The sequence below is a fragment of the Agelaius phoeniceus genome, chromosome 1, assembly GCF_051311805.1.
Source record: "Agelaius phoeniceus isolate bAgePho1 chromosome 1, bAgePho1.hap1, whole genome shotgun sequence".
NCBI lineage: Eukaryota > Metazoa > Chordata > Aves > Passeriformes > Icteridae > Agelaius > Agelaius phoeniceus.
The window spans coordinates 135046487-135071129 of record NC_135265.1 but is presented as its reverse complement, the minus strand read 5'-3'; the positions used below and the strand labels follow the sequence as shown (position 1 = coordinate 135071129).

General features: G+C 38.2%; 1 protein-coding gene across 1 annotated transcript; it reads right to left on the bottom strand.

The window, feature by feature from the left end:
• Window positions 1-186: 186 nt before the first annotated feature.
• CALB1 (calbindin 1) lies at window positions 187-17544 on the bottom strand. Its single transcript, XM_054631272.2, has 11 exons — window positions 17191-17544; window positions 16830-16906; window positions 12289-12363; window positions 7610-7693; window positions 7465-7521; window positions 4452-4529; window positions 2140-2195; window positions 2002-2041; window positions 1861-1914; window positions 1656-1727; window positions 187-1239 (listed from the first exon to the last, which is right to left on the bottom strand). Exons 1-11 carry the CDS (start codon window positions 17270-17272, stop codon window positions 1126-1128), a joined length of 789 nt encoding a protein of 262 aa, XP_054487247.1. The 5' UTR covers window positions 17273-17544; the 3' UTR covers window positions 187-1125.
• Window positions 17545-24643: the final 7099 nt, after the last annotated feature.

Here is a 24643-nt window from a genome sequence, read left to right as displayed (position 1 = left end):
AAATTACTAAATTGTTATAAAATCTGTATTATTTTTTCTTCATTTAATGTCAAATTTTAATGCTAGTGAGATAGACTAATAATTCAGTGTAAGATCCAAGGAGGCACATTTTTTAAAATAGTCAGTTTGTCCTTTACATGGTACAGATACAAGAATCCAGGAGATACACAAACTAGACACCAATAATCTTAGGATATTAAATTTAATTATAGATTACACAGAATATGATGTAAAAACAGCAATTTACTAGAATAATTATAACCTGCAAAATGTGAAAATAGTTTAGAAAATGGATTGTCATATTCTCTGACACAGCAATAGTCATGAAAGGTACACTTATAATATCATATGTTAATCTGTGTATTAACTATACTACCTGTCATTTAGCCAGGATTTCAAGACAGATTAAAGGCATTTATTTCTGAAGTGCCTATGTTTAAATTCAGTAAAACAGCTAGATTGAGAACACTATATTTTTATCAACTACTGCATGGAGATCTATTCCAGATAAATGCTTTGTCTATATGCTATGAATTCGCAGTGAGAAGAGTAATTGTAAGACTGCAGAGAATACAGACCTGTAAGTGGGAGGTTTAACAACTCAAAATATTTCTTAGTGCCTTATTAAATTTTTGAAATCAGACATGCCAATGTCTCTTTCCTATTTCAGACCTAGATCATATTTAATCTGAATTCATGTTTCATATTTAAAAATCCCACATTTATTTGTTTTGGGAAAGATATGTGTTTATGTGTCGATCTTTTTGTCATGTAGTTTAACAAGAAATGTCGCAAGTGTCAAAGGATATGATGACCACAACAATGTCAGCAGGTTTAATTTTTCTCCAGCTGTGTTTATGAAAGCAAAAACCCAACCAAAACCAACCCTGACATATTTAGTTTCTTTTTGAATATATAGACTGGCCCAAACACTGACATTCTCTTTATCAATCTTATTGTTACAAAAACTGTACATTACAAACAGTATAGAAACAAACTGAAAGGAATGTGCCACACATCCTGGCTAATTTTCTATATGCAGTTTAAAAATACAGCCTACTCCCTTATAGTGCACAGTTATTGTGTAGAGTACATCACTAGTTAAGTGGACATGATAGAAGAGCTCTAGTTTTCCTCAGCACAGAGAATAAGAGCCAATTCTGCTCGGTAAAGCTTTCCTCCATCAGACAAGGCCATGATGCTTTTCTTGTATGTTGCAAGGTTGGTAATGTCTAGTTCCTATTTAAAGAACAGATAATGCTTTATAATCCTGTTTAGTTATCAGCATGAACAAGTTTACTTCCAATGGCAGGAAATGAGAAAAAATCTCAGGTATTCTCAGCCTGTCCAACAGTAACACACTAAAATGTTTTTTATATATTTGTATGTTATCCATTATATGATAGCCATGTGTTAGCTTGCTGCTAGCTGGTGTCTCAGAAGCAAGCAAGCTCTTGACAGTGTAACTGTGTAATCACAACTTCCTTAGTTCAGGATTTACACTGCTATTATTTCCACCACAATTTTTAGTTGTACTTTGACTTCAGGAATTATGACTTAGAAGCTCTATATTTATCTTATTAGGGTGGATTAAAGCGTCCTTAAAATCCAAATTAAATCTAATCTCTAAGGGGAAAGAAGCCCTCTAGGATTACCTTTTTGTTCTTTTCACAGAGATCCTTCAGTAGGGCATCAAGTTCATTTTCATCTATATAGCCATTGCCATCCTGAAAAATACCATTAAAGATAAGTTTAAACGTTTATTTTTAATTCCAGAGGTTATGGCTAGTTCTTCACAAATTCAGAAAATAAGTGCCAATAAACTACACCATTAATAAAAAACATTTTTTAAAGACTTACTTGATCATACATCTCAAAGGCATTATTGAATTCTTTTGCACACATTTTGACACCCTAAATGCCAAAAGGAAAACAAACCCATTAATGACACCAGTTATGTGTGATCGTAACAGGTTACCTGAAGAATGTGAATATTCATACCTGAAATTTAATAAGAAAATTTTCCTGTACAGGGAGCAGTCTTTGGAGAGAAAAAAAAACAAAGGTCAAAATATTTAACTGTTCCCATTACAGCACTTGGTATATGATATTTGTTGTGAAAAGAAACAGAAGACATACCTGGCCAGTTCAGTAAGCTCCAATTTTCCATCATTGTTTGCATCAAACATCCTGAGCTGAAAGAATATATATATTTAATATATCAATCAAAATTAATCAACCTAATGAAGAAAACACTAATTTGGAAAACTTAAATCCAATTAACTTTGTCCTGAAATGATGTCCCCAGGTCACATTTGCTGTGTAATACGTTTATTTTAAGTACTAAGTAATTTATAGTAAATAATTCTACTGCAAAATCTTGATAAGAAAGCAGCTGAGCAATTCTGATTAACCTGCAATAAGGTAGGTCTTAGCCTGCCTACACTGCTGAATGAATTTCCTGTATGAGAAATGGTGCATGTTATTATTTATAAATGAGAGGAGTGTTGATGTGATAACATTTTACTTTTGACTTCATGGCATGATTGGGTAATAGAATCATTATTCTCTATTCATAAAGATGTAAAACTGTTGGGTTAAGTGCAATAGAATCCAAGGCAATCAATTCCCAAGAAAGAAAACAATTGACATTTCATTCAATTGAATAGGTCCAACTATTTAAGTAAAGACAGTATTTTTTTACTGTGAAACATTAAAAAAAAAATGAACAGATGTTGCAGATGATCCTATTTTCTTGATGGTATGAAAATAGGAAAATAAATCTCTCCAAATAAGCATAATTAAATTATAGTAATAACTATGTTAATATAATTTCACAAAATAAGTTGTTATTATTATTTCTAATAATTTTAATAGCTCTACTATTAAAGTGTTTTGCTTTGAGGCCTTGAAAGAATGAGTTCCTGCCACTTGAAAGGCACAAACAGCTTATAATAGCTGTTAGAAGTAGATGAAGATATTGTTCCTGCTTTTCCAGTATTTAAGTCTGTATAGTTCCATTTTTCTACTTTTGAACATTATATTGCACTTGCTGTGCAATAAAAGAGTCACAAAAGCAGCAGACTACAAGGCATTGTATTGAAAGCACCACCACCCACACTGCATCCCATCACCTTCGATTCCAGTAATTTGAGATGTCATTTATAGGTAAGAGGAAAAGCAACATCCTGTACCAAGGTATATACATAAACATACATCCTTTTAAAGAGGGAGCTAATGTAAGGCAATGAAGAAAGGCCTAATTTCATTTTGTTAATACACAATAAATGATAAAGGATACCAGAAAAAAGTGACCAATTCTAAGAACATTTATTTCTACACAACACCATGGTTCCTTTTAACACTTCCTTCCTTTACATAAAAGCATCTGCCTTGTGTGCATTTCCCAGGAAAACAGATTTGCATTTGAGGGAGGTAAGCAGAGGCAGCTGTGAAGTAAACTTATTTTGTATTTTGATGAGTTAGTGGCTGGCTCTGCCTGCCAGCAGCTGCTCAGGACTGTGTGTTTTTTTATTATCCTTCTGTTTTCTGCAGAGACAATTGCAGAGCTGGGCTTATTTTTTTCTCTTTTAACTAAATTCTTTGTCAATGTGTGTCTCTTCAGAGGCCAGAACTTATAGCACACTTTAGGATGGAGGTCAAAAAGCTCCCTGAATGAAAATGTTATCTTCAGCAGTGAAGGGACAGTGACAATTCTATGTAAATGGTTTATACTGGTACAATGAACCAGCAGACTTTTTCCAGGAGAAACACAAGTTTTTTTCAGCCAATCTTAAGCCAGTTTGAGGCCTAGTGCATCTACCTAGCATATTTTTGATTGTTACAAGTATTTTAGGATGAAAACAAGCTGGTAAAACAAAAAATGTGGATTTATACATTTCCTGAAGACCAGAATTCTGTCTTTTTTTCTTGAAAAGCCCATGAAGAAGCCAGTACTAGTCCTTACCATGGTGTGCCATAGCAATGGATGGATGGATTGTTCAAAGGATGGGATGACTAAGGAAGCAACAGTTTTGCTATAGTGTTTATCTAAAATATCAACTATCTTCCTTAAAGCAAGGGGAGAAAGAGTGAGGTATTTGTAAATTTAAGGAAGCCACCATGCAGTGATATCTTTCAAGACAAGAGACAGACACAGCTCTGAAAGAAGGCAAAATATAGAAAGTAACACCAAATTAATTTGATCAAAACAATGTAATTACGACAGGAACAATTTTGCTCCTATGAAATGTGAAGACTGTTGGTTTTACAGCTAACAGCACACGGGAGCAAACCAGGGAAAACACAATGGCTTGGCATGATACTATATAAATACCAAGAAGGTTAAAAATTTCTGGACTTCTCTTTTTGAGCAGTACTGCCCATTAACCCATTATGGGCAGTTATTGAGTAACTTCCCATTAACCCATTATGCTTTTAAATAAACTTACCATTATTTCTGTGTATTCCGTTAGCTTTGAGTCTTCAATCTGCTTATTTGCTTTCTGTAATAAATCTTTCAAGAAGCTCTGTTAAAATAAATAGAATTTATTTTGAATTTTTATCTACAGTGTAAAATGTCTGACTTGCTAACTTCAGATTAAAGTAATGGGAAATACTATTTTACTTCCACTTTAGTATATACTACTGCAGTGCCAAATAAGTAGGAAAAAATATTTATTAACAGCTAAGAGTATATGTTTCTTTTAGTAAGTTCAAGTATATTGCATTTTATTTGGAAAAAGTAACTAATAAAACTTCCTGCATTGTATGACATTTGTTGTATTGTGAATTTGGAAAAAAGTTTGGCTTTTAAGTGTACTGCTTCTAAATATGCACTATCAGTAAACTAAACTAATTAACCTTGGGTCTCCTTGAAACTTGTATGCCTAATCACTTCTTGCAGCATCTGAACAATTTTAAAGAAAAGATCAATGATTAATTGAGTTTTGTCCTTGCCTATGGCATTACCTGATGCTAGAAGCGAACATTGCTTCTTCCTACTTTGTATTTTAAATGTGTGCAGCCAATTTCATTGCATTTTTGAATGAGAATTTGATGTCACATGACTTGAAACACAAGCCATTTTCACTTTAAAAAATAAGATGGTTTCCACCCATTCCGTGTTTTAAATTTCTGTACTCGATCTGTGACATTCAAAACAAGGAAGGTACTAAATTGTAAAGCAAGGGCATTACAAGACCTGATGAAGGACCTAATTCCTGTCATCTGTTGGAGTGTCATTATCCTTGCAGAATTTTTGGCCACATTTCAAGACAGAAAATGGGAGAGCTTATAGGAAAATATACTTGTATTCCTGGACCTGAATGCAAGCATGTCAATACTGGTATGACTAACACTCCCTACAGTTCATACAGCCTGGCCCCCTCCAGGCTGAAGGCCCTTCCTGGTAGCTTGTATAACGAAGAACACGACTGAAATGTTGTGAATGGATGTTACAGAAACATGTCTAATATTTAATCTTGTGTGCTTCAATGGAAAATAGAACTGGAAGGGAAATTAAAAGGCTATTCAGTCCATGTCTCAATAAAGGATTCTATCTATCTAAACTTCCTGAATTAGTCTCTGATCTGAGCTATTGCCAAACCTTTCCTAAATATAGGCAGTGATGAAGAGTCTGCCTCCCCCTTACACAACATATTCTACTGCCATTAATATTGTTAGAAAGTTTTCTTGATTTTTTAGCTTAAATTTCACTTACAAAGTTGTAAGTGGGTGTACACCTCCCATAGCAAATACTTTAAAATGTTTAGGCTTGCCAAGAAATACTGATCTAAAAATAAAACTGGACATTTATGTCTTATTTTCAGTGTTAAAATGACCTCTTTCTCTGAGGCAAATGAAACCTCCCAGCACAAGAGGGATGAACCATTAGAGATTCAGTTTAAATGTCTTCATTCTTCAGCTGGCCCTCAATCAACCCTGCCTTTTAAAATCTATTTTAAAATATAGCAGTCAGCAGGCATCATCTAACAGCTGGAGAGTTCTCAAGTGCTACCTTTTCCTGATCCTGCAACTTTAAAAACTGGTCTGGTGCAACCAGTCAGCAGAAGAATGGGCTTGTCTGCCTGAGCGTTACCCTAAGCTTAGATCCTCAGCAAATGTCACACAGATATCAAACTCAAAAGAGAAAGGGAAAAGGAAAAAAGATGTGAATTTTCTGTGATGGATTTCTTTTCTGAGCAGAAGAACAGTAAAGATTTTGAACAGTTTGATCTCCTGGTGCTTTATTTAAAACTTACATCACTCTTCTTTATGCCACATATGGACAAAATAGTCCAAATTAGATGGATAAACACAGATAGTTCTCTTGATATGAATTGCTTTGATTCCTTTGAATGTAAAGCTACAATAATGAATCAAATGCAGTTGAACTCTGGAAGATGGCACCTTTCTACTCAGAAAGCTGCTGTATATGAGCATCTCTGCTATGAAGAAAGGCAGAGGGAATTGGGACACTTAAGCTTGGAGAAGAGGAGCTTCAGGAGAACATCATCAAAGTATATAAAAACTTCAAGAGAGGGTGCAAAGAGGATGGAGCTAGGCTACTGACAGGACCAGAGGCAATGGTCACAAAGTGAAACACAAAATGTTCCTTCTGAGCATCAGGAAATATATTTTCACTGCAATGATGACACAGCACTGGCACAGGTTGCCCATGGAGGCTGCAGAGTCTCCATTCTTGATGACATGCAAAGGCCATCTGAAAAAGGTCCTGGGCAACTGGCTCTGGGTGGTATTGCTTGAGCAGAGGGGTTGGACAAGATGACCTCCTGAGGTTCCTAACAATCACCCTGTGATTCTGTGACACTAACTCAGCATTGACAAATTGGTGTTGGTTGTATGACTAGGGAAAGGAAATCACTCTTGTTTCAAGATTTCTTAACTGTGCAAGGCCGAGATGGCTAAGGGAGTAACCTTGATTCTGCTCTTATTTGTGCATATTAAACCAAGCAGAGGCAGCACAATACCATGTGTGTTAGTCTAGCAGTATTAGAGTTAGGAAATTGCAGGGTTATGTAGTACTTGAGACAGCATCAACTGTTCAGCAGCATAGTGATTAATAGTAGTGATGCTCTTAAGAAAAAACACAACAAAGCAGTTCTTTTCCCTAAGAGGCCAAAAAAGATAACCAATATAGCTGACAGAGACTCATCTTGCTTTCTTAATCTTTCTTACTTCTAAGCTGCCTGGTACCCTAAGTCATTTGATACCAGCACTGATCTGAATTAAAACATGGCTTAAAAAACATTGATCAGATTAGAGTTTCACTTTAAATAATTTACTGGCGATAAAAACATCAGCTAGTTGTATTGCATTTTTTGTCATGTTTGAAATGCAAAAACATGCACAGTTGGGTATCTGAAGAAAGAGATAGCAGCACAGGCTGTAATCCAACACCTGTTCTCATGTTGTGCATGCTCATAGATGATACTGGTTTACCTTAAGCTCCTCAGAATCAATGAAGCCACTGTGGTCGCTGTCATATTTCCTCCATGTCTGCAATCAGAATGGGAATGCTTTAATGATATGTTTATGGCAAGCAGGTCTTTGATGGTTTTGTAACAGACAACTTTTCACACTGTACCTGCATGAAATCTTCACTTGACTTTAGCTGCTGGCATCTGAAGAACAACAGGAAATTCTCTTCCGTTGGCAATACCTGAGCAAGCTGTAAGAGAATTTAAGAAAGAATGAATTTTGGCTTTTCATCAGGCCAGCTGAGCCTGTAATAGAGTATGAATATTTTTTAAATGGTGGGGAATTCTTTGTGCTCATACTGCTGCTGCTGTATTGTGGCCCACTTGGAAGCTTCATGCTGCTAGCTGCAGTGTTTGGAAGGTGCCTCTGAAAGGCTTCTGGCCTGCAGCTTTGTCATAGCCATCAAGGTCAAACAGAACTTGAAGTCTGAGAGGAGGGAGTGAGGTAGCACTTTACCAAAAGGATAGCTGGGGAAAGGGGAAAAAAATTCACCCCTGCAGAATTGTATTAAAATCCATTGAATCAGCACGAAGGGAAAGCATAACACAAGGACTCACAGAGGGTAAGTGTGAAGGACCATGAATTAGAAAGCAGAAATATAGACTACTCAGATACCAAGGAAGAGCAAGAAAGAAAGGAACGCTGACATGAAGAACATGTGTGTAATGTAAATGGTTAAATATAAGGAAAAGCCAGGAGAAAAAACCCTGGAAAACAGGGAGGGTAAGGGATGGCAGTTCTCATTTGTCAGTCACAGAGACATGTTAAAAAAGAGCTATAAATAAAAGAAAGAAATCAAGAGGGCTTTTAGCCTTGCAAAACCGGGGATGGTTCTTCCAATGCCTCTTCTCTACAAAAAGCTTTTTAAAAATCAGACATTATTGTACTGATTATTGAAAATGTTCATTTACTATAACTCAATTTTGGCAAGTGACAAATGTAGAAGATGGAAAGTATGCTGTATAATTTAATGTAAATTCATTATTTGTTTTTAACAAAAGCCCAATTTTTTTTTTCTGTTCTCAAAATGTATGAAATATGTTTTGATTAAAAAAAACTTTACTTGAAGAATAGACCAGCTGTGCTTACTATGGAGAAAATGGAGGAAGACAGATTTCTTAGCTGGATTCTTTTATGTAAAATGACATCTGCAGACTTTCTGGAGTCCCATCTTAAAATTTTGATTCAAATTTTTGTTTTTCTGTCTTCGTTTCACACCCTCAAATCTTTTGTTCTGCCTATTTCAGTGCTATTGCCTAATTGCTGAGGCTTTTTTATTGGGAACCAGCAGAGCTATAAGTGACTTCAGCTCTCACCTCACAGACACAACAAAGTTATGGAGACATATCTCTTGTTTCTCTAAAATCTTATGTGCAGGAATCAGTTAAATTCTTTCATTGTTGGTACAGCTGAAAAGACACATCAGAGCCCTCTCCTTACCGAAATGGCGCAGCTGATGACAGGCTGTCAGCCCCATCAGAACCTTCTGAGTGCTTTTGCTAAGTGGCTGAACATGAAATCAAAATCAACCCAAGAAATGCATTTTTGTCAGCAGCTTTCAAAACCTTCTCCATCATAAATAGAATATACACGTATGGGTGAGTATATATTTACGTGTACGCAATAGCTAAATGTGTCTAACTCAGTCCTGATTTATGAAAAAATGTCTTTATTCCTCTCATGACAGAAAGGCTTTGATTTTTAGAGTATGCTCCTATTTAACAGCAAATGTTGAATGGAAGAACTATTCAGAATAAAAAAGATAGTTTGGTAAAGTGACTGATTATAACAATGGGAAAGGATTTGCTTGTGTGGAAAATATAAATAAGATGTCGTTCAATGACATAGCTAACTCCTGTGAATTTTGCAAGGGCACCATAAAATAGTAACTGTCCAAAGGATCATTAACAGCTTATTAGCAGTATGAAACTGTAATTGAGGCACAGAATATATTACCTCTGAAAGAAAATTACCTTATTTTAAGCTATACCTCTCACCCTCTGTAAGTCTCAGGGGAAAGCATTAAATTTCTTTTTGTGGAAAACTCTGCAGTATTAAAGGGATGAGTAGATTGTGTGGAAACTGGTTCAACTTCCCAGCCCCAGTTTTATACCACTACCAAGAAGAAAGATGAAAACCTGGTGCTATTTTAAGTGATGACTTTTTTGTGGGGATAAGCATAGGGGGACTTTGTGAGCATCTTTGAGTAAGAGCGCAGACCACTGTAACTCTGTGTATGGCAGCAATAGTATTTTAGTGAGCCTTGAGCTTTGCTGCTTTTATGGAGAAGGTGGGTTATCTCTGGACCACAAATAATAGAGGACAACTACAAAACCTGAGACTGGTTTGACTCTTCTCTGGTCAGCTGCAGGCTGAGGTGTGTCTTTATAGGCTACCTAGCAGAAAAAAACCTCTCAGTACCTAAACCAATATCAGAACTATTTTCTTGACATTGTTCTCTAAGTAAATTCCACTGATATTTAATGCTATTTAAAATGCCTTTTGCCTGATAGCGTGAATTTGCTTTTTAAAATCTCATAATAGAGCATGGGAGTACAAAGAATATTTTAGGCTAATAAGTAGTCGATTTTTTGGCAGCAGTAATCTTCAAATAATTTGAATGTGAAATTGCTGCAGCTCTGAGTTTTGAAAACCTTGGGTTTCACAGCCACATTTTAGTAAAAGCATTGGTCTCAATGAGTACAAAAGGTGAATTAGAGGTCTCTTACACAATGGAAAGAAAGTGGGCAGGTCAGGCTCTGCCTTTAGCTGGAGGACACTGGATAATAGCCAGCAAACTAACTGCAGTGTGCTTGCAAAGACAGAATCAACACTTGATCTGAGCTGAAAATCCACTTTTTCCTCTATGAAGCCACCCAGGCCTCCTCTTTATCTCAGTCAACAGACCTTTCCTGAAAGCTCATTATTGGCTAGCACATTCTTTGTCAAATGCTGGGTGTCCATTTTGAGGGCCGGGAGTCTGAATGGCTTTACGTAAGTTTTCTTGAACAGCGTCCACACAGCTTTCAGAAAAAGCTATTTGATGTACTATGTAAATGGGAACAATCTGGAATTACTGGATAATTTTTTTAATATAAGGAAGGAGAATCAAGTCCAAGTACCAACTTTAATATCATACTGCTCGGCACGTACCACACATTTCATGAGTCCCATCAGCAGTTTCCAAATCAAGCTTCATGCTGATGTAAGAGAAACAAAATACAGCTATTGGGTTTGGAAACTGCTATATTAAGGGAGAAAGTCCCTTCAGCCGCTGAACTCCATACTATCACTATTCAGTTGCTTCCGTGAATGCTGAGCATGCTTGGCCCTTCACTGGGGGTGGTGAGCCGTATCAGACCCTATTGGATTTTCATTAAGTCAATATCAGAATCAGAAATAGAATTTGAAAGGTAAAACTTCCAGTTATCTTTCCTAAGTGAAGAAGCACAGTGTTTTTCAAGCACTGTTCACACATTCTTCTTGCATCAGTGCTGGCTCCACAGATATTCAAAAAGACTAATTTAAATAAAATTCTTCAATAACAAATAAATTACTATTTGTTAGTCCAAAACCAAAAGAGTTGTTATACCTCTTTCTAGATGCAAAGCTATTTGATCAATGCTAAGTATTGTTAAATAATGCACTTTTAAAAACCAATTATGGCTGCAAGTGAAGCAAATTGTTCACATTTCTGTGGCAGCTTAATCATAATTACATATGCCTTTAAACAAGTACATAAAATTCAGATATACGATAGAAGAGAAAAGATATCTTGAAATGATCTATTGTATCAGCAGTGATACTTTCTATTGACTTCTACACATTCTATTCAGTCCTCAGTTTTAAAATTAGATACTGACCCAAAGGTGGTCACTGTAGAAATTTTGCAGGCCTGGCTTGTTTCCAGCTGTTTTTTAATTAGCTCTCTAGGTCAGATTTCTTATTATCAGGAAAAAAATACAGAATCATTTAATAATAAAACCGCAGTCTCACTGCACTCAGAGTGACATAAATGAGTCGTTGATTTAAGCTCAGAGAAGTGAATTCTCAAACTGTAACCCTATAACCCAACAAACTCTCTTTTTTGAATTGCAGTGCTGAAGAGTGAAATTCAGAGAAAACACAATGGTTCCCTGCTTCCTATCAAGTTGTCTAAGTTATACAATTGTTGAGCAGCTGTATGAGGAGAAGCTGGTTATCTTCAGCCTCTTCAGAAAATGGGAGTAAGGAATGTGAGAATTTTCTGCTTGCAGTTCTGTTAAAGTTCCAGAAAGGAAATCCTAAGAAATTCATTCTTAGCCATAATTAACATGCTGACTTACTTGGGTTACATATTTGGGGGTTTTTTAGAATAGACTACATACAGTGACTGCCCTATTAACTTCACTCAGATGTTATCACTATTAGGAATGGTGACAGAGCATGAGTTCAAAATCACAGGTAGCACAACATCACATTACTTCTTATCAAATTACCTTTTTAATTTAAATTTCTGAAATAGAACTTTATTCTGCGTTGTAGAAAACTTAAATTGCTATTGGTGCTTATTTGTATTGAATGAAGAGAGAAAAGTTAAATGACTTATGGTGAAGTGTCTGGAATGTGGCAAGGAATAAATTACTTGTAAATGAAAAAGTTTCATTAGTGAAAAATAAAAAGATCTTAAGGGCAAGGAAGAAATATTCTGTGTATCTAAAAATCGAAAGTATTGGCATATTATGCTCACATTGCTCTGTGCTAAATATATTTTCTTCAAGTCAAGTTACAAAGTAACTGTCTTACCTCAACTATGCCTATTTTTCCATCAGTAGATTTCCCGTATTGGTCCACAAAAGCTTTCATTTCAGGAGTTAAATCCTACAAAGTTACAATGATAGAATTATTACTTTAAAATACAATAAAAATATATAAACATACTTGAATAATCTATTATTTGCCAAATAATATACCACCTTTAATGAAGTATTCACACATTGCAGCTAGACTCGTCAAGTTTAAATGAATTTTTTTTTCATTTTACTTCCTAGGGAATTCTATTATAGCCAGTGTGAATGATTGACATCTAAATGCTTATAATGTTATTTTCATTTACAGAATGAAAAACTATAAAGACAGATGTGTTGGAAGACGTGTCTAACAGTTCCTTTGTTTGAGATGGTGACAGTGAAGTTCATAGGCAATTATTACTGCATTTTCTCAGTTTTCATTTTTAAATTAGTAACTTGAAGGCAGTGCAGAATCTTTCAAAATAAGGAAAAAATTTCATATAATACACCTGAACACCAAAATAGTCTTTCCACGTCTTTGAGTGGATTTTTCCCGAACAATGGATGCTATTTTAGTCTTAAAATCTCATCACAATATCATATTTTTCACTGTTTAGTATTTGGTTATCATGGAAACAGAGTCAAAATGTCACTGCTTAAAAGTAGAAAGGGAGATTTAGTCAGGAGAAAACCTTATGCAGTACCTTTAATCTGACAGAATAAACCATCATTGTTGTCCATACAAATTATGGTCCCTCTATACATCTGTCTTCTAAAGACTATTCTCATTCTAGGCTACGGCAAAAAGTGCCAGCCTTGGGGTAAATATATAAATATTTGATTTCACACTTCAACTTGACCTGCATTTCTTTGACATGAGATGTCATCAACCTTCAATACTGATTAAACTTTTAATTTTCATTGTATTTCTTAGAGGTGGAAGCTAGTGAAACCATTCAGCAAGAATAGGGTTGCAGTTATATTGAAACCATGGACAATTCTACAGTTATAGATGAAGTTATGTCAGACTTTGGAAATTAAAGGTTTAGTTGTTATAATAGATCTGATTATATAGGACCTAAGTGATTTTCTCACTGGAGACACAGGGACTCTCAGCTGTACAAAGTCCATTGTAGCTTGTCCCAAATTTCACCTGCCACAGCTAACTAAAATGTCAGTTCCTTGTGGCTGATACAGCCACGGCCTAGTATCCTATTTCTGTCAAAGTCATCCATAGCAAGTTAGTAATTTGCCGTGCCTTTAATTAGAGATGTGGTTATTAATACAATGGACTTCAAAGTCACCTTTCATCTAATGATCCCATAGTGGGGACAAGTTTGCTTAGCAGATAGAATGGAGAATTAGACACTTGGATTTTAATTAGTCCTGGTTAAATATTTTACTAATCTTTCTAATAGCAGCTCTGCAGTGCTGGACAATGTCCAGCCATTGAAAGAGGCACAGTTGATTACAGGTTAAACAAACCAGGAAACTTATCCTCTAGTTCATTATTCAGAAATTATGGTGAGGTTTTTTGGTGTTCACTTAACCTGCTCATGAGCTGCTTGAAGAGTTATTTGAGTTATGTTATTCAAATAAATATTTTTGGTCAAAAAAATTGCCTAAACTTAACCAAGTCTAGTCCTAAACCTGGTACAAATGCAGTGCTCAATTTTTGAAATAAAGAAACCAGCCCTTCATGCCTTAATCAGACACCTCAGAAAAGATACTTTTCCAAGAAGTGGAAAAAAATTAGCTTTTTCTGAGACGATTTGACAATGTAAGGATAATTGGCACTACGGAAACACTGACATAATTGTACTCATAAATAACATACTTCTGTGCAGAAATATTGTCATTATCTATACAGGCAGGGAAAGTTAAAAACAGATGTGGAATAGCTCAGACAAGACCCACCTATTGGCACTTTATCAACCTCTGCGCTGGTCACTTATTCCCCAGGGTTTCTTTTGGCACTTGGCACTCCCAAATAGAGAATGTATTGCATAAATGTGGGTCCAATAAACAGAAACTATGTTGATACACTTTTGTGGCTTTTGTCTTTAAAAAATAGTTCATTTAGCATGGCTGAAGTTATACCAGATAAATTCAGTATCTACCATAACGCATGAAAAAAAGGCCTAATGTTTCCAAAGCCCAAGCACTAAACAGTAGACATTCCCCCCTTCCAGGGGGGCTAGCCTGAATCAAGCTGCATGCCACCTCTCTGTCTGAGAAAAAAGCAGCTGTGAAAGTACAGGCTTACTGAGTGGATTAATGCAAGGATTAGCATCAGAACATAATTAGAACAGTTCTGCAGTTGGGAAGAATATTGGAAAATATTAAACCATCCTATTCAATGACAGCATCAATGTGATTCTTTAATGCATATGGCATGACTGATGTAAAATCCAGCTATGAAGAATGCATAATTGAATATTTCAAAAATAGTGAGCAGAAGAGCGACCTGAAATGCAGAAGTTAATGATGACAAAGAAGCTTTGGGGTGTTAAAAGAAGGACAGACAAGGAAATGACATATAGCCTACACTAGTTTCTCAATGTGTCCCTCCTGGCAAAAGAATAGATATTCAAAGATACTGAATTAGTGTCCCATGAGACAAGAAATGAACTAATGAGATGCTTGTTTAGCAAATGAGCCTTCAAGTGCAAGAACCAGGTTAGATTTGAAACCTAAGATGACATAGAGCTGTACTCCAGAGCCCACAGAGCAGGTGTTGAATTTGGTTTTGCTACTGTAGATTGCTCTTTCCAACAGAACACTCCAAAGCTAGGTTTCAATCAGAGAAATAGGACAGAAAAACCTAAACATCTGAGCATTTTTAAAATAGTGTCAGATACTGTCAGGAGTTATTTTAAAAAAACCCATATACATTATAACATTTGTAGCAGATAAGAATAATCCTGCAAGGGTTTACATGTTGCTTTGAGTAGTCTATGTTTTTAAGAGATCCACACTTGCTTTGAGAGAGAATAGATCCTGACCTTAAAATTATGAATATTTTTTACCTTGAGCCTCTAATAAATTTTTAACTACTCAATAATATATTAGCATTTCTACTAACAATGACATTCATACTAAATATAAAAAGGCTTCAATATCTTCTTTCTAGTGAGCAAACTTCAGTTTCCGGCACTTTAGCATAGAAGAGAGATTTGTTCTGTTGCAGTACTTGAAATGTATCAAAGTTGTTTAATCTTTTCTGTGAAAAAAAAAATAGACCTTTTCCTTCTAAAACACCCACACTGATTTTCCAATTTTGTGTTTTGTTTTGAATTTTTTAAACTTCAATTTTGCTTTATTTAATTTTTAATTTTAGTTTGAACTTACACTCAGGAAAATGAGAGCCTACACCAACATCTCTTGTCAGAATTAACTGCTACCTAGACTGCAGTCACATTAGAGGCATTACTGAGGGACAGATTTTCATACGTGTAAAGTTTGTGCTCATAAAACTTATATGATACAACTTTCCACAAAACCAATTAAGGTTCATATAAATTATTTTTTTCTGAATTTAGGTCTAAAATATATAGGAACTTTCAAAGCAAAGTCAATTATTGAAAAGCTATTTCTCAATTTGGAGGCATTCTTATTAGAAAGTGTAAACTATTTTCTCCATGCACACATCATCACTTAAATTATTTCTTTTTCTGTTTTTTCAGAATTCTTTTATCATAGATTCACTTAGACTGATTCTATTGAGTTATATATTGGGCTTTGATGCTAAAAGTGGCTGTATTTTTACACAGAATCTTTAATTTCTTTCTTTCTCCCTTTTCCTTTCCCTCCCTCCATGGGTATCGTTTGGAAGAAATTAATAATAAATTTTTCAATAACTCATACACAGATGTGTTTTGACAACACTTTCAAGAACTTCGCTGTCTCTCCGAGCCATTTAAACAGTCAGGATTTGGTACTCATACTCCTGGTGAAGAGCAATAAGTGTTTAGGAGTCATCTGCAGATCTATTTAGTGACCACCAAGGGGCAGAAACGCATTTCAGCCCGTGCTGCCCATTAGGTGAGAAATTAAGAGTCCAACTACCCTGAAGTGATGGGTTTTTTTCCTCTGTCTTTTTTTTTTTTTTTTTTTTTTTTTTTTTTTTTTTTTGGTGCGAGAGTGTCTCTCCCCCTGACCCCGCTAGTTTTAATGAGTGCATATCTGGACCAGAGCAAATTAATTGCCGTGGGATAAGGTCCCATCCAGGCATCCAGGACAGAAAGACAGCATCCATACATTTCTTGACTTTTCTTTTTCAGCACTGTCAGAAGTATCAGCTTGTAGCCTCGCAAGGTACGAGCGGGAGCCGCTCATCAGTGAGGCGGACCCTGGTGTCACCTTTCCAAACCAGACGATTTATCGGGTTTGCAACCTGCTCATTCCTAACCAAGCTATTTCCCTTTGCCCGGTGCGGCAGGTGCGTGAACCGCGGGATGGCAAGAGAGAACACAAGGAACCGGGGCACTGGAGTTTGCTCAAGAAAACTCTTCTTTCCCGAAGAAGACGGAAAAGTGGGGCGAAACATTAACCTACCAAGCCTGCCTTCTTCCGTGCCTGCTGCAGCTCCTGGATGAAGTTTTGTAGCTCCTTCCCGTCCATGAACCCATTGCCTGAATGAACAACAGAAAGAGTTACGGCTGCCGTCACCGCTCCCTCCAAACTCTCTCCGTTCTCCAGCGCCGGCAGGGGAGTCTCCGACCCGGCCGCTCCCTCCCGGCGAGCGGCTGCCCCGCGCCTCTCCCGGCACCGGCCCCGCTCCCGATGGCTCCGGGGCTGCGGCGGCGGGCGGGGACCGGGCCGCTCCGGGCGGGCAGCGCTGCTGTCCCCCCAGCCTCCCGCGGGCTCGCCCCCCGCGCCCCCCGCGCCCCCGCCGCCCCGGAGGGAAAGGAGTCACCGTCGGAGTCGTAGTGGTGCCAGATCTCGAAGAACTGGGCGGCCGAGATCTCCACGCCCTGCAGGTGGGTCTCCGCCGTCATGGTGGGCGCGGGGCGGCGCGGGGGGGGGGGGGCGCTGTCCGCGGTCCTGACTCGCCTCCGACCGCGGCCGGCGCGCAACCACAGCGGCGGCTCCGACGGCTCCTCCCGCCGCCGCCCCGCCGAGGGCTATTTATGAGGCCGTCCCGGCCGGGCCACTCCCCCCGGCGCTGCCCTCCCTCTCCGAGGGCCCCAGCGCGCCCTCCCCGCCCTGCGCGGGGGGGCCGGGGTCTCCCGACGGCGGCACCTCGGCCGGGGCCGGCCCGGCGGCGGAGCCCTCGGGAACCGACACCCCGCGACGTGGGAGGGGTGTGCGGGTGCCGAGCGAGCAGCCCCGAGCAGAGGGAGCAGCGCTGAGCGACCCACTCAGGAGTTACTGCGCACCCCTTGCTGCGGAGAGCATGCCCATGAGACGTGGGGACGGAGGGTGAGCACAGCCTCCCAGTTTAGCCGTGGGTTTCCTTGTGGAAGAGGGTCCTGAATTTTAGAGCGTGGCTTGCAGCATCTCAGGATGTCCCGGTACAAGGAAAAACAAAAACAAAAACAATCGTTTGGGGCACCATGTAGGCTGCAAGGAACCTGTTTTTCACTGGTCCATCCCCAGTCCAGAGCTGCAGACAGTTTTTCAGAGGTGATCTCTGAAGAGCCACAACCCTTTACCTGATACTCCTTCTGAGATATAATGGGATCTTGAGATACCCATATTGAGACAGCCTAGAAACAGTGCCGAGGCAAGAGGGACACTACCACAGTCTGCTCTGACTGAGCAAGAGCTTCTTTTTCATAGATTGGCTTTGGAGCCTTGCTCTCTTATAAGCCGTGAGTTAGAGGAAGGGAACAGAGCAGCCTATAAAAATCTTCCTTTTGCAGTGGGGAAACATGGTGCTGTGCTGGTAATACTGACTGAGTCCCTTTTGGAATGATTAATTTTAGTCATTAGGGCTACTTGGATACTCTGAAGCACTGAAACTGCCTTTCTCCTTCCAGCAGCATCCTTCAGATACTATGCTGAGTTACGATGGTTTGATGGTCAAGATGAATGGCTGATAGGACACTGGCAAATGCAGTAGGTAGTACAGTAAAGATGAGAGATGCAAACAGCTGGGAAACCCAGAAATCTCCATGTGTTAAGTGATTGGTAGGGCAAAAGTATGTTAAGACTCACAAATAGCATGAGCATAAAAAAATAGCAGGATAATGCAGAAGACAGCAAAATGCCAATGGGGATGGATAACCCATCAAGATGAGAGGGGGATGTTTAGTTAAAGGCTGAGATGTTGTGAGAGGGATTTCGGTAGATTGGGTGGCTGAAATCTTGTATGTATTATGGAACAAGATGTGGACATAGTGATTAAGAAATCATGAGACCTTATACTTGATTCCTTCCATCTTTCCATTCTCCTGTTTCTCCACCTGTTGTGTGCAGCCCTCTCTCCTGCTGGTACTGCTGTTTGGCTGTGAGTTGTACAAAAGATGCACCAGGTTGGCCTGTGTTTTTTTAGCTACTGAACAAAGCAGCAGCTAAGAGAAAAGACACAAGAAACTGATTATTAATCTCTTCAGTTCAAAATATTTGTATTTGTGAAAAATGTTTAGACTAGTTTTGCCATCACAGATACCCATTATACTCCCAAAAGCGCTGAAGAAATTTTAACATTTTCTTACAATCAGGCTCTGGGTTTTACCATGTAAAAAATAAATAAAAAATTGAGACTGGATCAATTTCCCATCTAGGAACTACTTTTCAGGCATGGCTTTCTCAGAGAAGGAGACTTCAGTGGGACCAATATAATGAAACTTTTGTAATCTGCCTACATCTTTTCTTGAAAATAAAAACCTGAACCTAACACATTTCCTTCCATAAAGTAGCAATAATGACCAGAAAAGAGAGAATTCATGAGGTTTATTATTACAAGGAGCAAGGACATGGCAGTGCTCTGGCCTCAACAAATGGAAGCACAGTGAATCAAGCCTGGGATTATTCTTTGTACTTGGAAAAGACAATGGGGTGCCAGTGACGCAAGGACACTGGAAGGAGACAAAGGTGGAACTAGCATTTCCTTCATTTTTAGATAGAAGATGTCTGTGCCAGTGAGGCAACTTCTTATACGCCAAGCGTATTGAATTACCCTGTCCAGTGCAGAATTTCAGATCCAGCAAGCCTGCAGGAAAAGAAACCAAGTACTGAACCTGTTTCAACAAACCTCTGACTTGCATCTGATGTTGATTTGCTCCTTGCTGCTTACCATTTTCCAATGGCACATCACATCTTGTTCTTGTCCCTTTTCCTTGACCCAAAAGATTGTAGCTGAATGGGAACGAAGAACTTAGCATTGTTTGGGGCCACTTCAACCTTGTTCATCTGACTGTTCAGACTTTTAAACGAACAGGAATTGCAATGCTTACATTTTTAAATGTTCTCAGAATAAAATATTTTACATAGGTCATATGTGGCCAGGAGGATTTAAAAGAAGTCTCACATGAACTTTTGCTGCTTCTCCCCGTAACTGCACAATTGAATGCATGGACACTTTGACCTCTCATTATGCTAACATCAACAAAATCAGGATTGGCTCCAGAGCAATTTATGAATCTTTGTGTGTTCTTTATAAAAGAATATATCAAGGTGAATGGGTTTCTAAGTTCTCTGCTGCACTTGATATTATCCTTCTGCACAGGCATAAAAGTAGCAGACATTTCCGTGCCAAAATAATCACTTACATAACTAACTGTACGCCATATTTTTATGATTAATGAATAAGCAAGCCAGCATTCATATTTAATCCCACTGGACTCTGCTTATGCAAAACTAAATTGGAAACTGGTCATTTCAATTCAAGAAGCTATTAATTTCCATTGAAAGAGGAAGCACTGGAAAAGATTTAAAAATGTAGATATATACAGGATGTGATCCATAACTCAATGAAGTCCATGCAAATTTTCCCAGTGATTCTAGAGGGCTTTATGCAAGGACAAAATTCTTCTCATTTTCAAAAATTATATGTATGATAAGCATATATTGATTAATGAATTACTTTACTGAGAAGCCCAAGCCTTGTCATTCATTTTTCCAAAAGCTACATAAGCCAGATCCATATCTGGCAGAAATCAGAAGACCTACTCTGAAGCCAGCTGAGGATTTGACCCAGTATCCAAGTGATGATGATTTTCTTTGAAAACATTTGTTGTTCGAATGCTTTTCATTAATTTTTTTTTTGTATGTGGCTTTTCTGAGACTTCTTAGCTCCAACTACCAGTCTTCTCTTCTCACTCTCAGGAAAGCACCTAATGATAATAGCCCAAGGATTTCTCAAGATGTGTGGAAATCAAAGATGCCAATTATAACATAGGCTATCCCCCAAATAAATAACAGGGCAGGTAATTCTCAGTCAGGAAACACAAAAATTTAAGCATCATGTGAAGCATCATAAGCTTGATTTTGTTGAGCAGAGATCAAAAGAGATGCAAAATATAAGAAATTCCAAATGAACATGTCCAACATGAATGACACAAGAGCTCCATGAGGGCCACAGAAGTTGTTTACTTGTCTATTCTCAGTCTTTCATCAGAAGTTATATCAAAGGTAGGGACTGTTTTGTTACCTCTCTTTTAAAAGGCCACATTCTTCTGTGATCCTGAATTGTGGCTGGATTTGCCTTATGAATTTCTTCTTTCCTGTTAGATCCTTAGTGACTATTAGCAGCCCAGTCATTCCTGAAAGATGTGGAAGGAAATCCTGATCTTTGTCTGAAGTTGCCAGTTTTTCCATAAGGAATCATAACAGTCAGAAGCTTTTTGAAGCAAGTGATTTCAGAGATTTTAATTATGACCTTTTCATGATACAGAGAAGGTCTCTCTTGCTCTTCTACACTCTAACATTAAAATGTATATCTGAAAAATACCATAACTGGAAGTCTTTCATAAGAGAAAAAGTATGAAGATTATGTTAATTCTCAAAAAGGGAAAACCCTTGTACCTATACAGAGTATAGCATAGCATAGCATAATAAATACTGCTATTGTCAGTCTTAATGGTGCAGATGTACAGACCAGATGATAGATAAGCTTTATAAAGTGATCCTTGGAACCCAAACCTTGGAAGACATTTTTCTTTTAAATTTTTTATCCACATACTCAAATAAGATCCCCAAGCTTATGCCTGACACATAAGCCAGGCAGAGAAGCTGGAGCAGTGTTGGTACCTGGTTTGGGCTGTGGCAGAATTTGTTGGGCTCTAGAATGCAGTTTGAGATGTGTGCAACTACCATCAAGTATGGCTGCCTGCGGTTGGGGGAATGTGTCTTTTCAGAATATTCTCAGAATAAACCACAGAATAGTTTATTGCTTACTTTTTCTTTATCTACATTTCAATCAGTATTTGTGTTCCTTAAAAGTGAAAAAGAAAATGCAGCATTGAAATGCACTCTCTATGTTAAGCTGCCCTTGGATTATACAGTCATTATGGTAAACCACTATTGGCACAGGAAATATATTATGTAAATAGTACACAAGCCTTTGCTGGTTTCTGCAGACAGTATTAGATAGAGACAGAAATATATTTTTCATGCACAGACAGAATTGTCCAAAATAATTTTGAGGATTTAAAATGTATTTTAATAGAAAGTGCAAATTGATGAGTCATTTGTGAATTCAGATTGCAGCACAATCCAAGCCTTGACCTTCTGACAGGTGAAGCTAGGGCCTAATTCATCCCTTTCTAATCCACTTTATATCTTTACCGTCTCATCTGTAGCTTACCAAGAAGAAGCATAATGACAAGGCAATGCTTAATAACAGGTTTGTTAGCATTAGAAGGCAAATAGTCTATGCAACCATGCTTTGTCATGTCTTCCCTCAGAGATCCTCAGAAATCCTTGTAAGGAATCCCTTTAACAACCTCAGAGACATCAGAACATTTCATTTTTCACTTTTCAGCTCCCTTCCTTCAAGAAATTAATGGATGCCAGCACAGACCTCACAGGTGACACTGACTTGACTGCAACCCAGCCATTCCCAAGAGATGGGAGCATGATATCCTGTGGCTCTAGACATGGGGAAACAGCTTTTTTGTTTGAAGGAATACAACACCATGTTTATGTGTGAAAGGTTGTACTGGGTTGTCAGAGTATCAGTACCACCAGAAATAGTCCCTGATGTGGATGGGATCTGTGTGATGATCTGTTCAGTGCTATAGACCAACAATAGCCAAGCAGAAAACCAGTGAAATCATGCAGCATTCTTGCATTTAGCCTCCACTTTCCCAAGATAATGCCTTACTTTGTATTGTCTTGTACTTTACTGCTAAGTCCCAGGCTAATTATGCGATTCAAAAGAGCCTTAGGGATGGCCTAAGTCATACCAGTAGAAAGCAGTTTGGGATGACCTAACTCATGCCAGGAAAAGCAGCTCCTCTTGCCCACCTGCCACAATCCCATAATACCTTTACCCTGGTGGCCTGTGAGGTGGTGTGCAGGTGCTGCTACAGCCAAAGCTACTCCTGCCACAAGGAGACCTTCAGCTGTTGCCTTGAGTGTTCTCCACAGCACAGACTGCCTGGGGATGGGCTGCAGGTCACTGGACCCAAAGCTATCTGTGAGAGCCTGATCCAGTGTTTACTAACATCAGTGCTTATCCTTGATTGAGTTTCAGTGGGATTTTTAGTGGCTTCTGTTGCTATAGGACAGACTTGATCTTTATTTTCTTTTTGTTGGGATTTTTCTCCTGTTCCACTGTTTGAATAATGTATATTTGCATGCAATCCCAAGCAAATGCAGCAGAGTTTAATTGTCTAGCAAGTACTTATCTGGGATGTTAGTGCTACTAGTAGTGGTGGTAGTTACTAAAGCTTTCAGAGATCTGCCTTGCGAGACATTTTGCTAGAAGACAGCTGGAAATTTAGGATCCTAATTGAAAAGGATTTTTTTTGCCTACCTCTTTGGACGATTTTAGAGTTCCTATAGAGTATTTAGGACACTTGCATTCTGGAGAACTCAGACTGTCTAGTTTACAGGGCAGTATGCATGCTTTGGCCAAGCATTAGCTCTGCAGTGGGAGGAGAGCTGGGTGTGTGTCAGTGGTCCCTGTTCCCAGAGTCCTCACTTCCTGAGCACTGACTTCTTTTTTTTTGCAAAGAAACTTGAGCTGACAGCTGAAAGGAAAAATAGTACACCCACAGGTCTTGCTGTCCTGGTGAGCGGGGGAGCAGGGCTGTGGGGAGCACTCCGGGGCACACCTGCCCTGCAGTCCAGGCACATCCACAGGACACTGTTCTGCTTGGAGGAAAAGCTGATTGTGTGACCAAAGGCATGGAACTTAGGGGTACATTAGATGTGATAGGATCCATGTTGAGTGGTTTGGTGGGTCAATGCCCTGGCTACAGAATGAGAGACAGATCTTCCTCTCTGTTTCCTTTGCATCATCTGAGCTGAACTCAATGCTCTTTAAGAAGAGCATGAATCATGAGAAACACAACCTGTGTCCCAGAGTAGTTATGTAGGATGGTTGCATGCATACTGTTAATTTGTAACTAGGAAATGCAGTGTTCTTCATAAAGGTTGAATTAAAAACATAAACCATAGTCTTTTCTTGTTTGAATTCACAGCATAGGCCTATCCCATACAAATCTGTGTGCTGCAAGGGTCTGCCCCAACATAACAGTTGCTTGAAAAAGTACTAATTTTAGCAAAGTTACAGAATATGAAGTTGTTTAATAAGTAGCTTCAACCTTTTGTAAGTAATGGAAAAACTTGTGTTATCTCATTCCAAATTCTTTTATTACAGTTATAGGTCAACCCAAACAACTTCAAAGCCATAAAATTACACGGTGAGAGTCTCAAAGGGTAATATGGAAAAAACAATAAATAGAGCAAACAATATTATAAGGTGAACAGGTTCATCTTCCAACTGTGCTGAACTCAAAACTAGCTCAGCAAAAATAATGTAAGTGCCATTGTAATAAAAATTTCAGTCGCTGCATGCTGCTACACAGCATTGTGAGTTCTTGGTATGGACAAAACTATGTGTGATCAATTATTACTGTAACTAGAAGTCTATAGAAGCAGGCATGTAACTCTGTTTACTTTTTCCACGCAAATACCATAACTATAATTCAGCTGTAAAGTCCATTCTTATGCACAGCTCTCACTGAAGATCAGTGCCTGGTAATCCTGTATGTCAAAGGGAGAATAACTCTTCTATATGCTGTTTGTCTCCCAAATTATATGAGCTGTTTTTACATAGATTTTTGCATTCTTCTATTTTTAACTTTTATTCTACATTTTATATTTCCACCGTCTTATCTTCTTTCTTATCCACATACTAAAATATGTGTGTGATTTTTTTAAAAATATAGAATATTTCACTGTGCAAGCAGACT

Excerpts from the sequence above, each read along its gene's own strand:
- CALB1 (XM_054631272.2), bottom strand. The coding sequence starts at position 17,272 with ATGACGGCGGAGACCCACCTGCAGGGCGTGGAGATCTCGGCCGCCCAG. Across the intron at positions 16,907-17,190 it reads GCACCACTACGACTCCGACG|GCAATGGGTTCATGGACGGG; the intron begins GTGACTCCTTTC and ends TTGTTCATTCAG. Across the intron at positions 1,915-2,001 it reads ATTTTCTTATTAAATTTCAG|GGTGTCAAAATGTGTGCAAA; the intron begins GTATGAATATTC and ends TTTGGCATTTAG.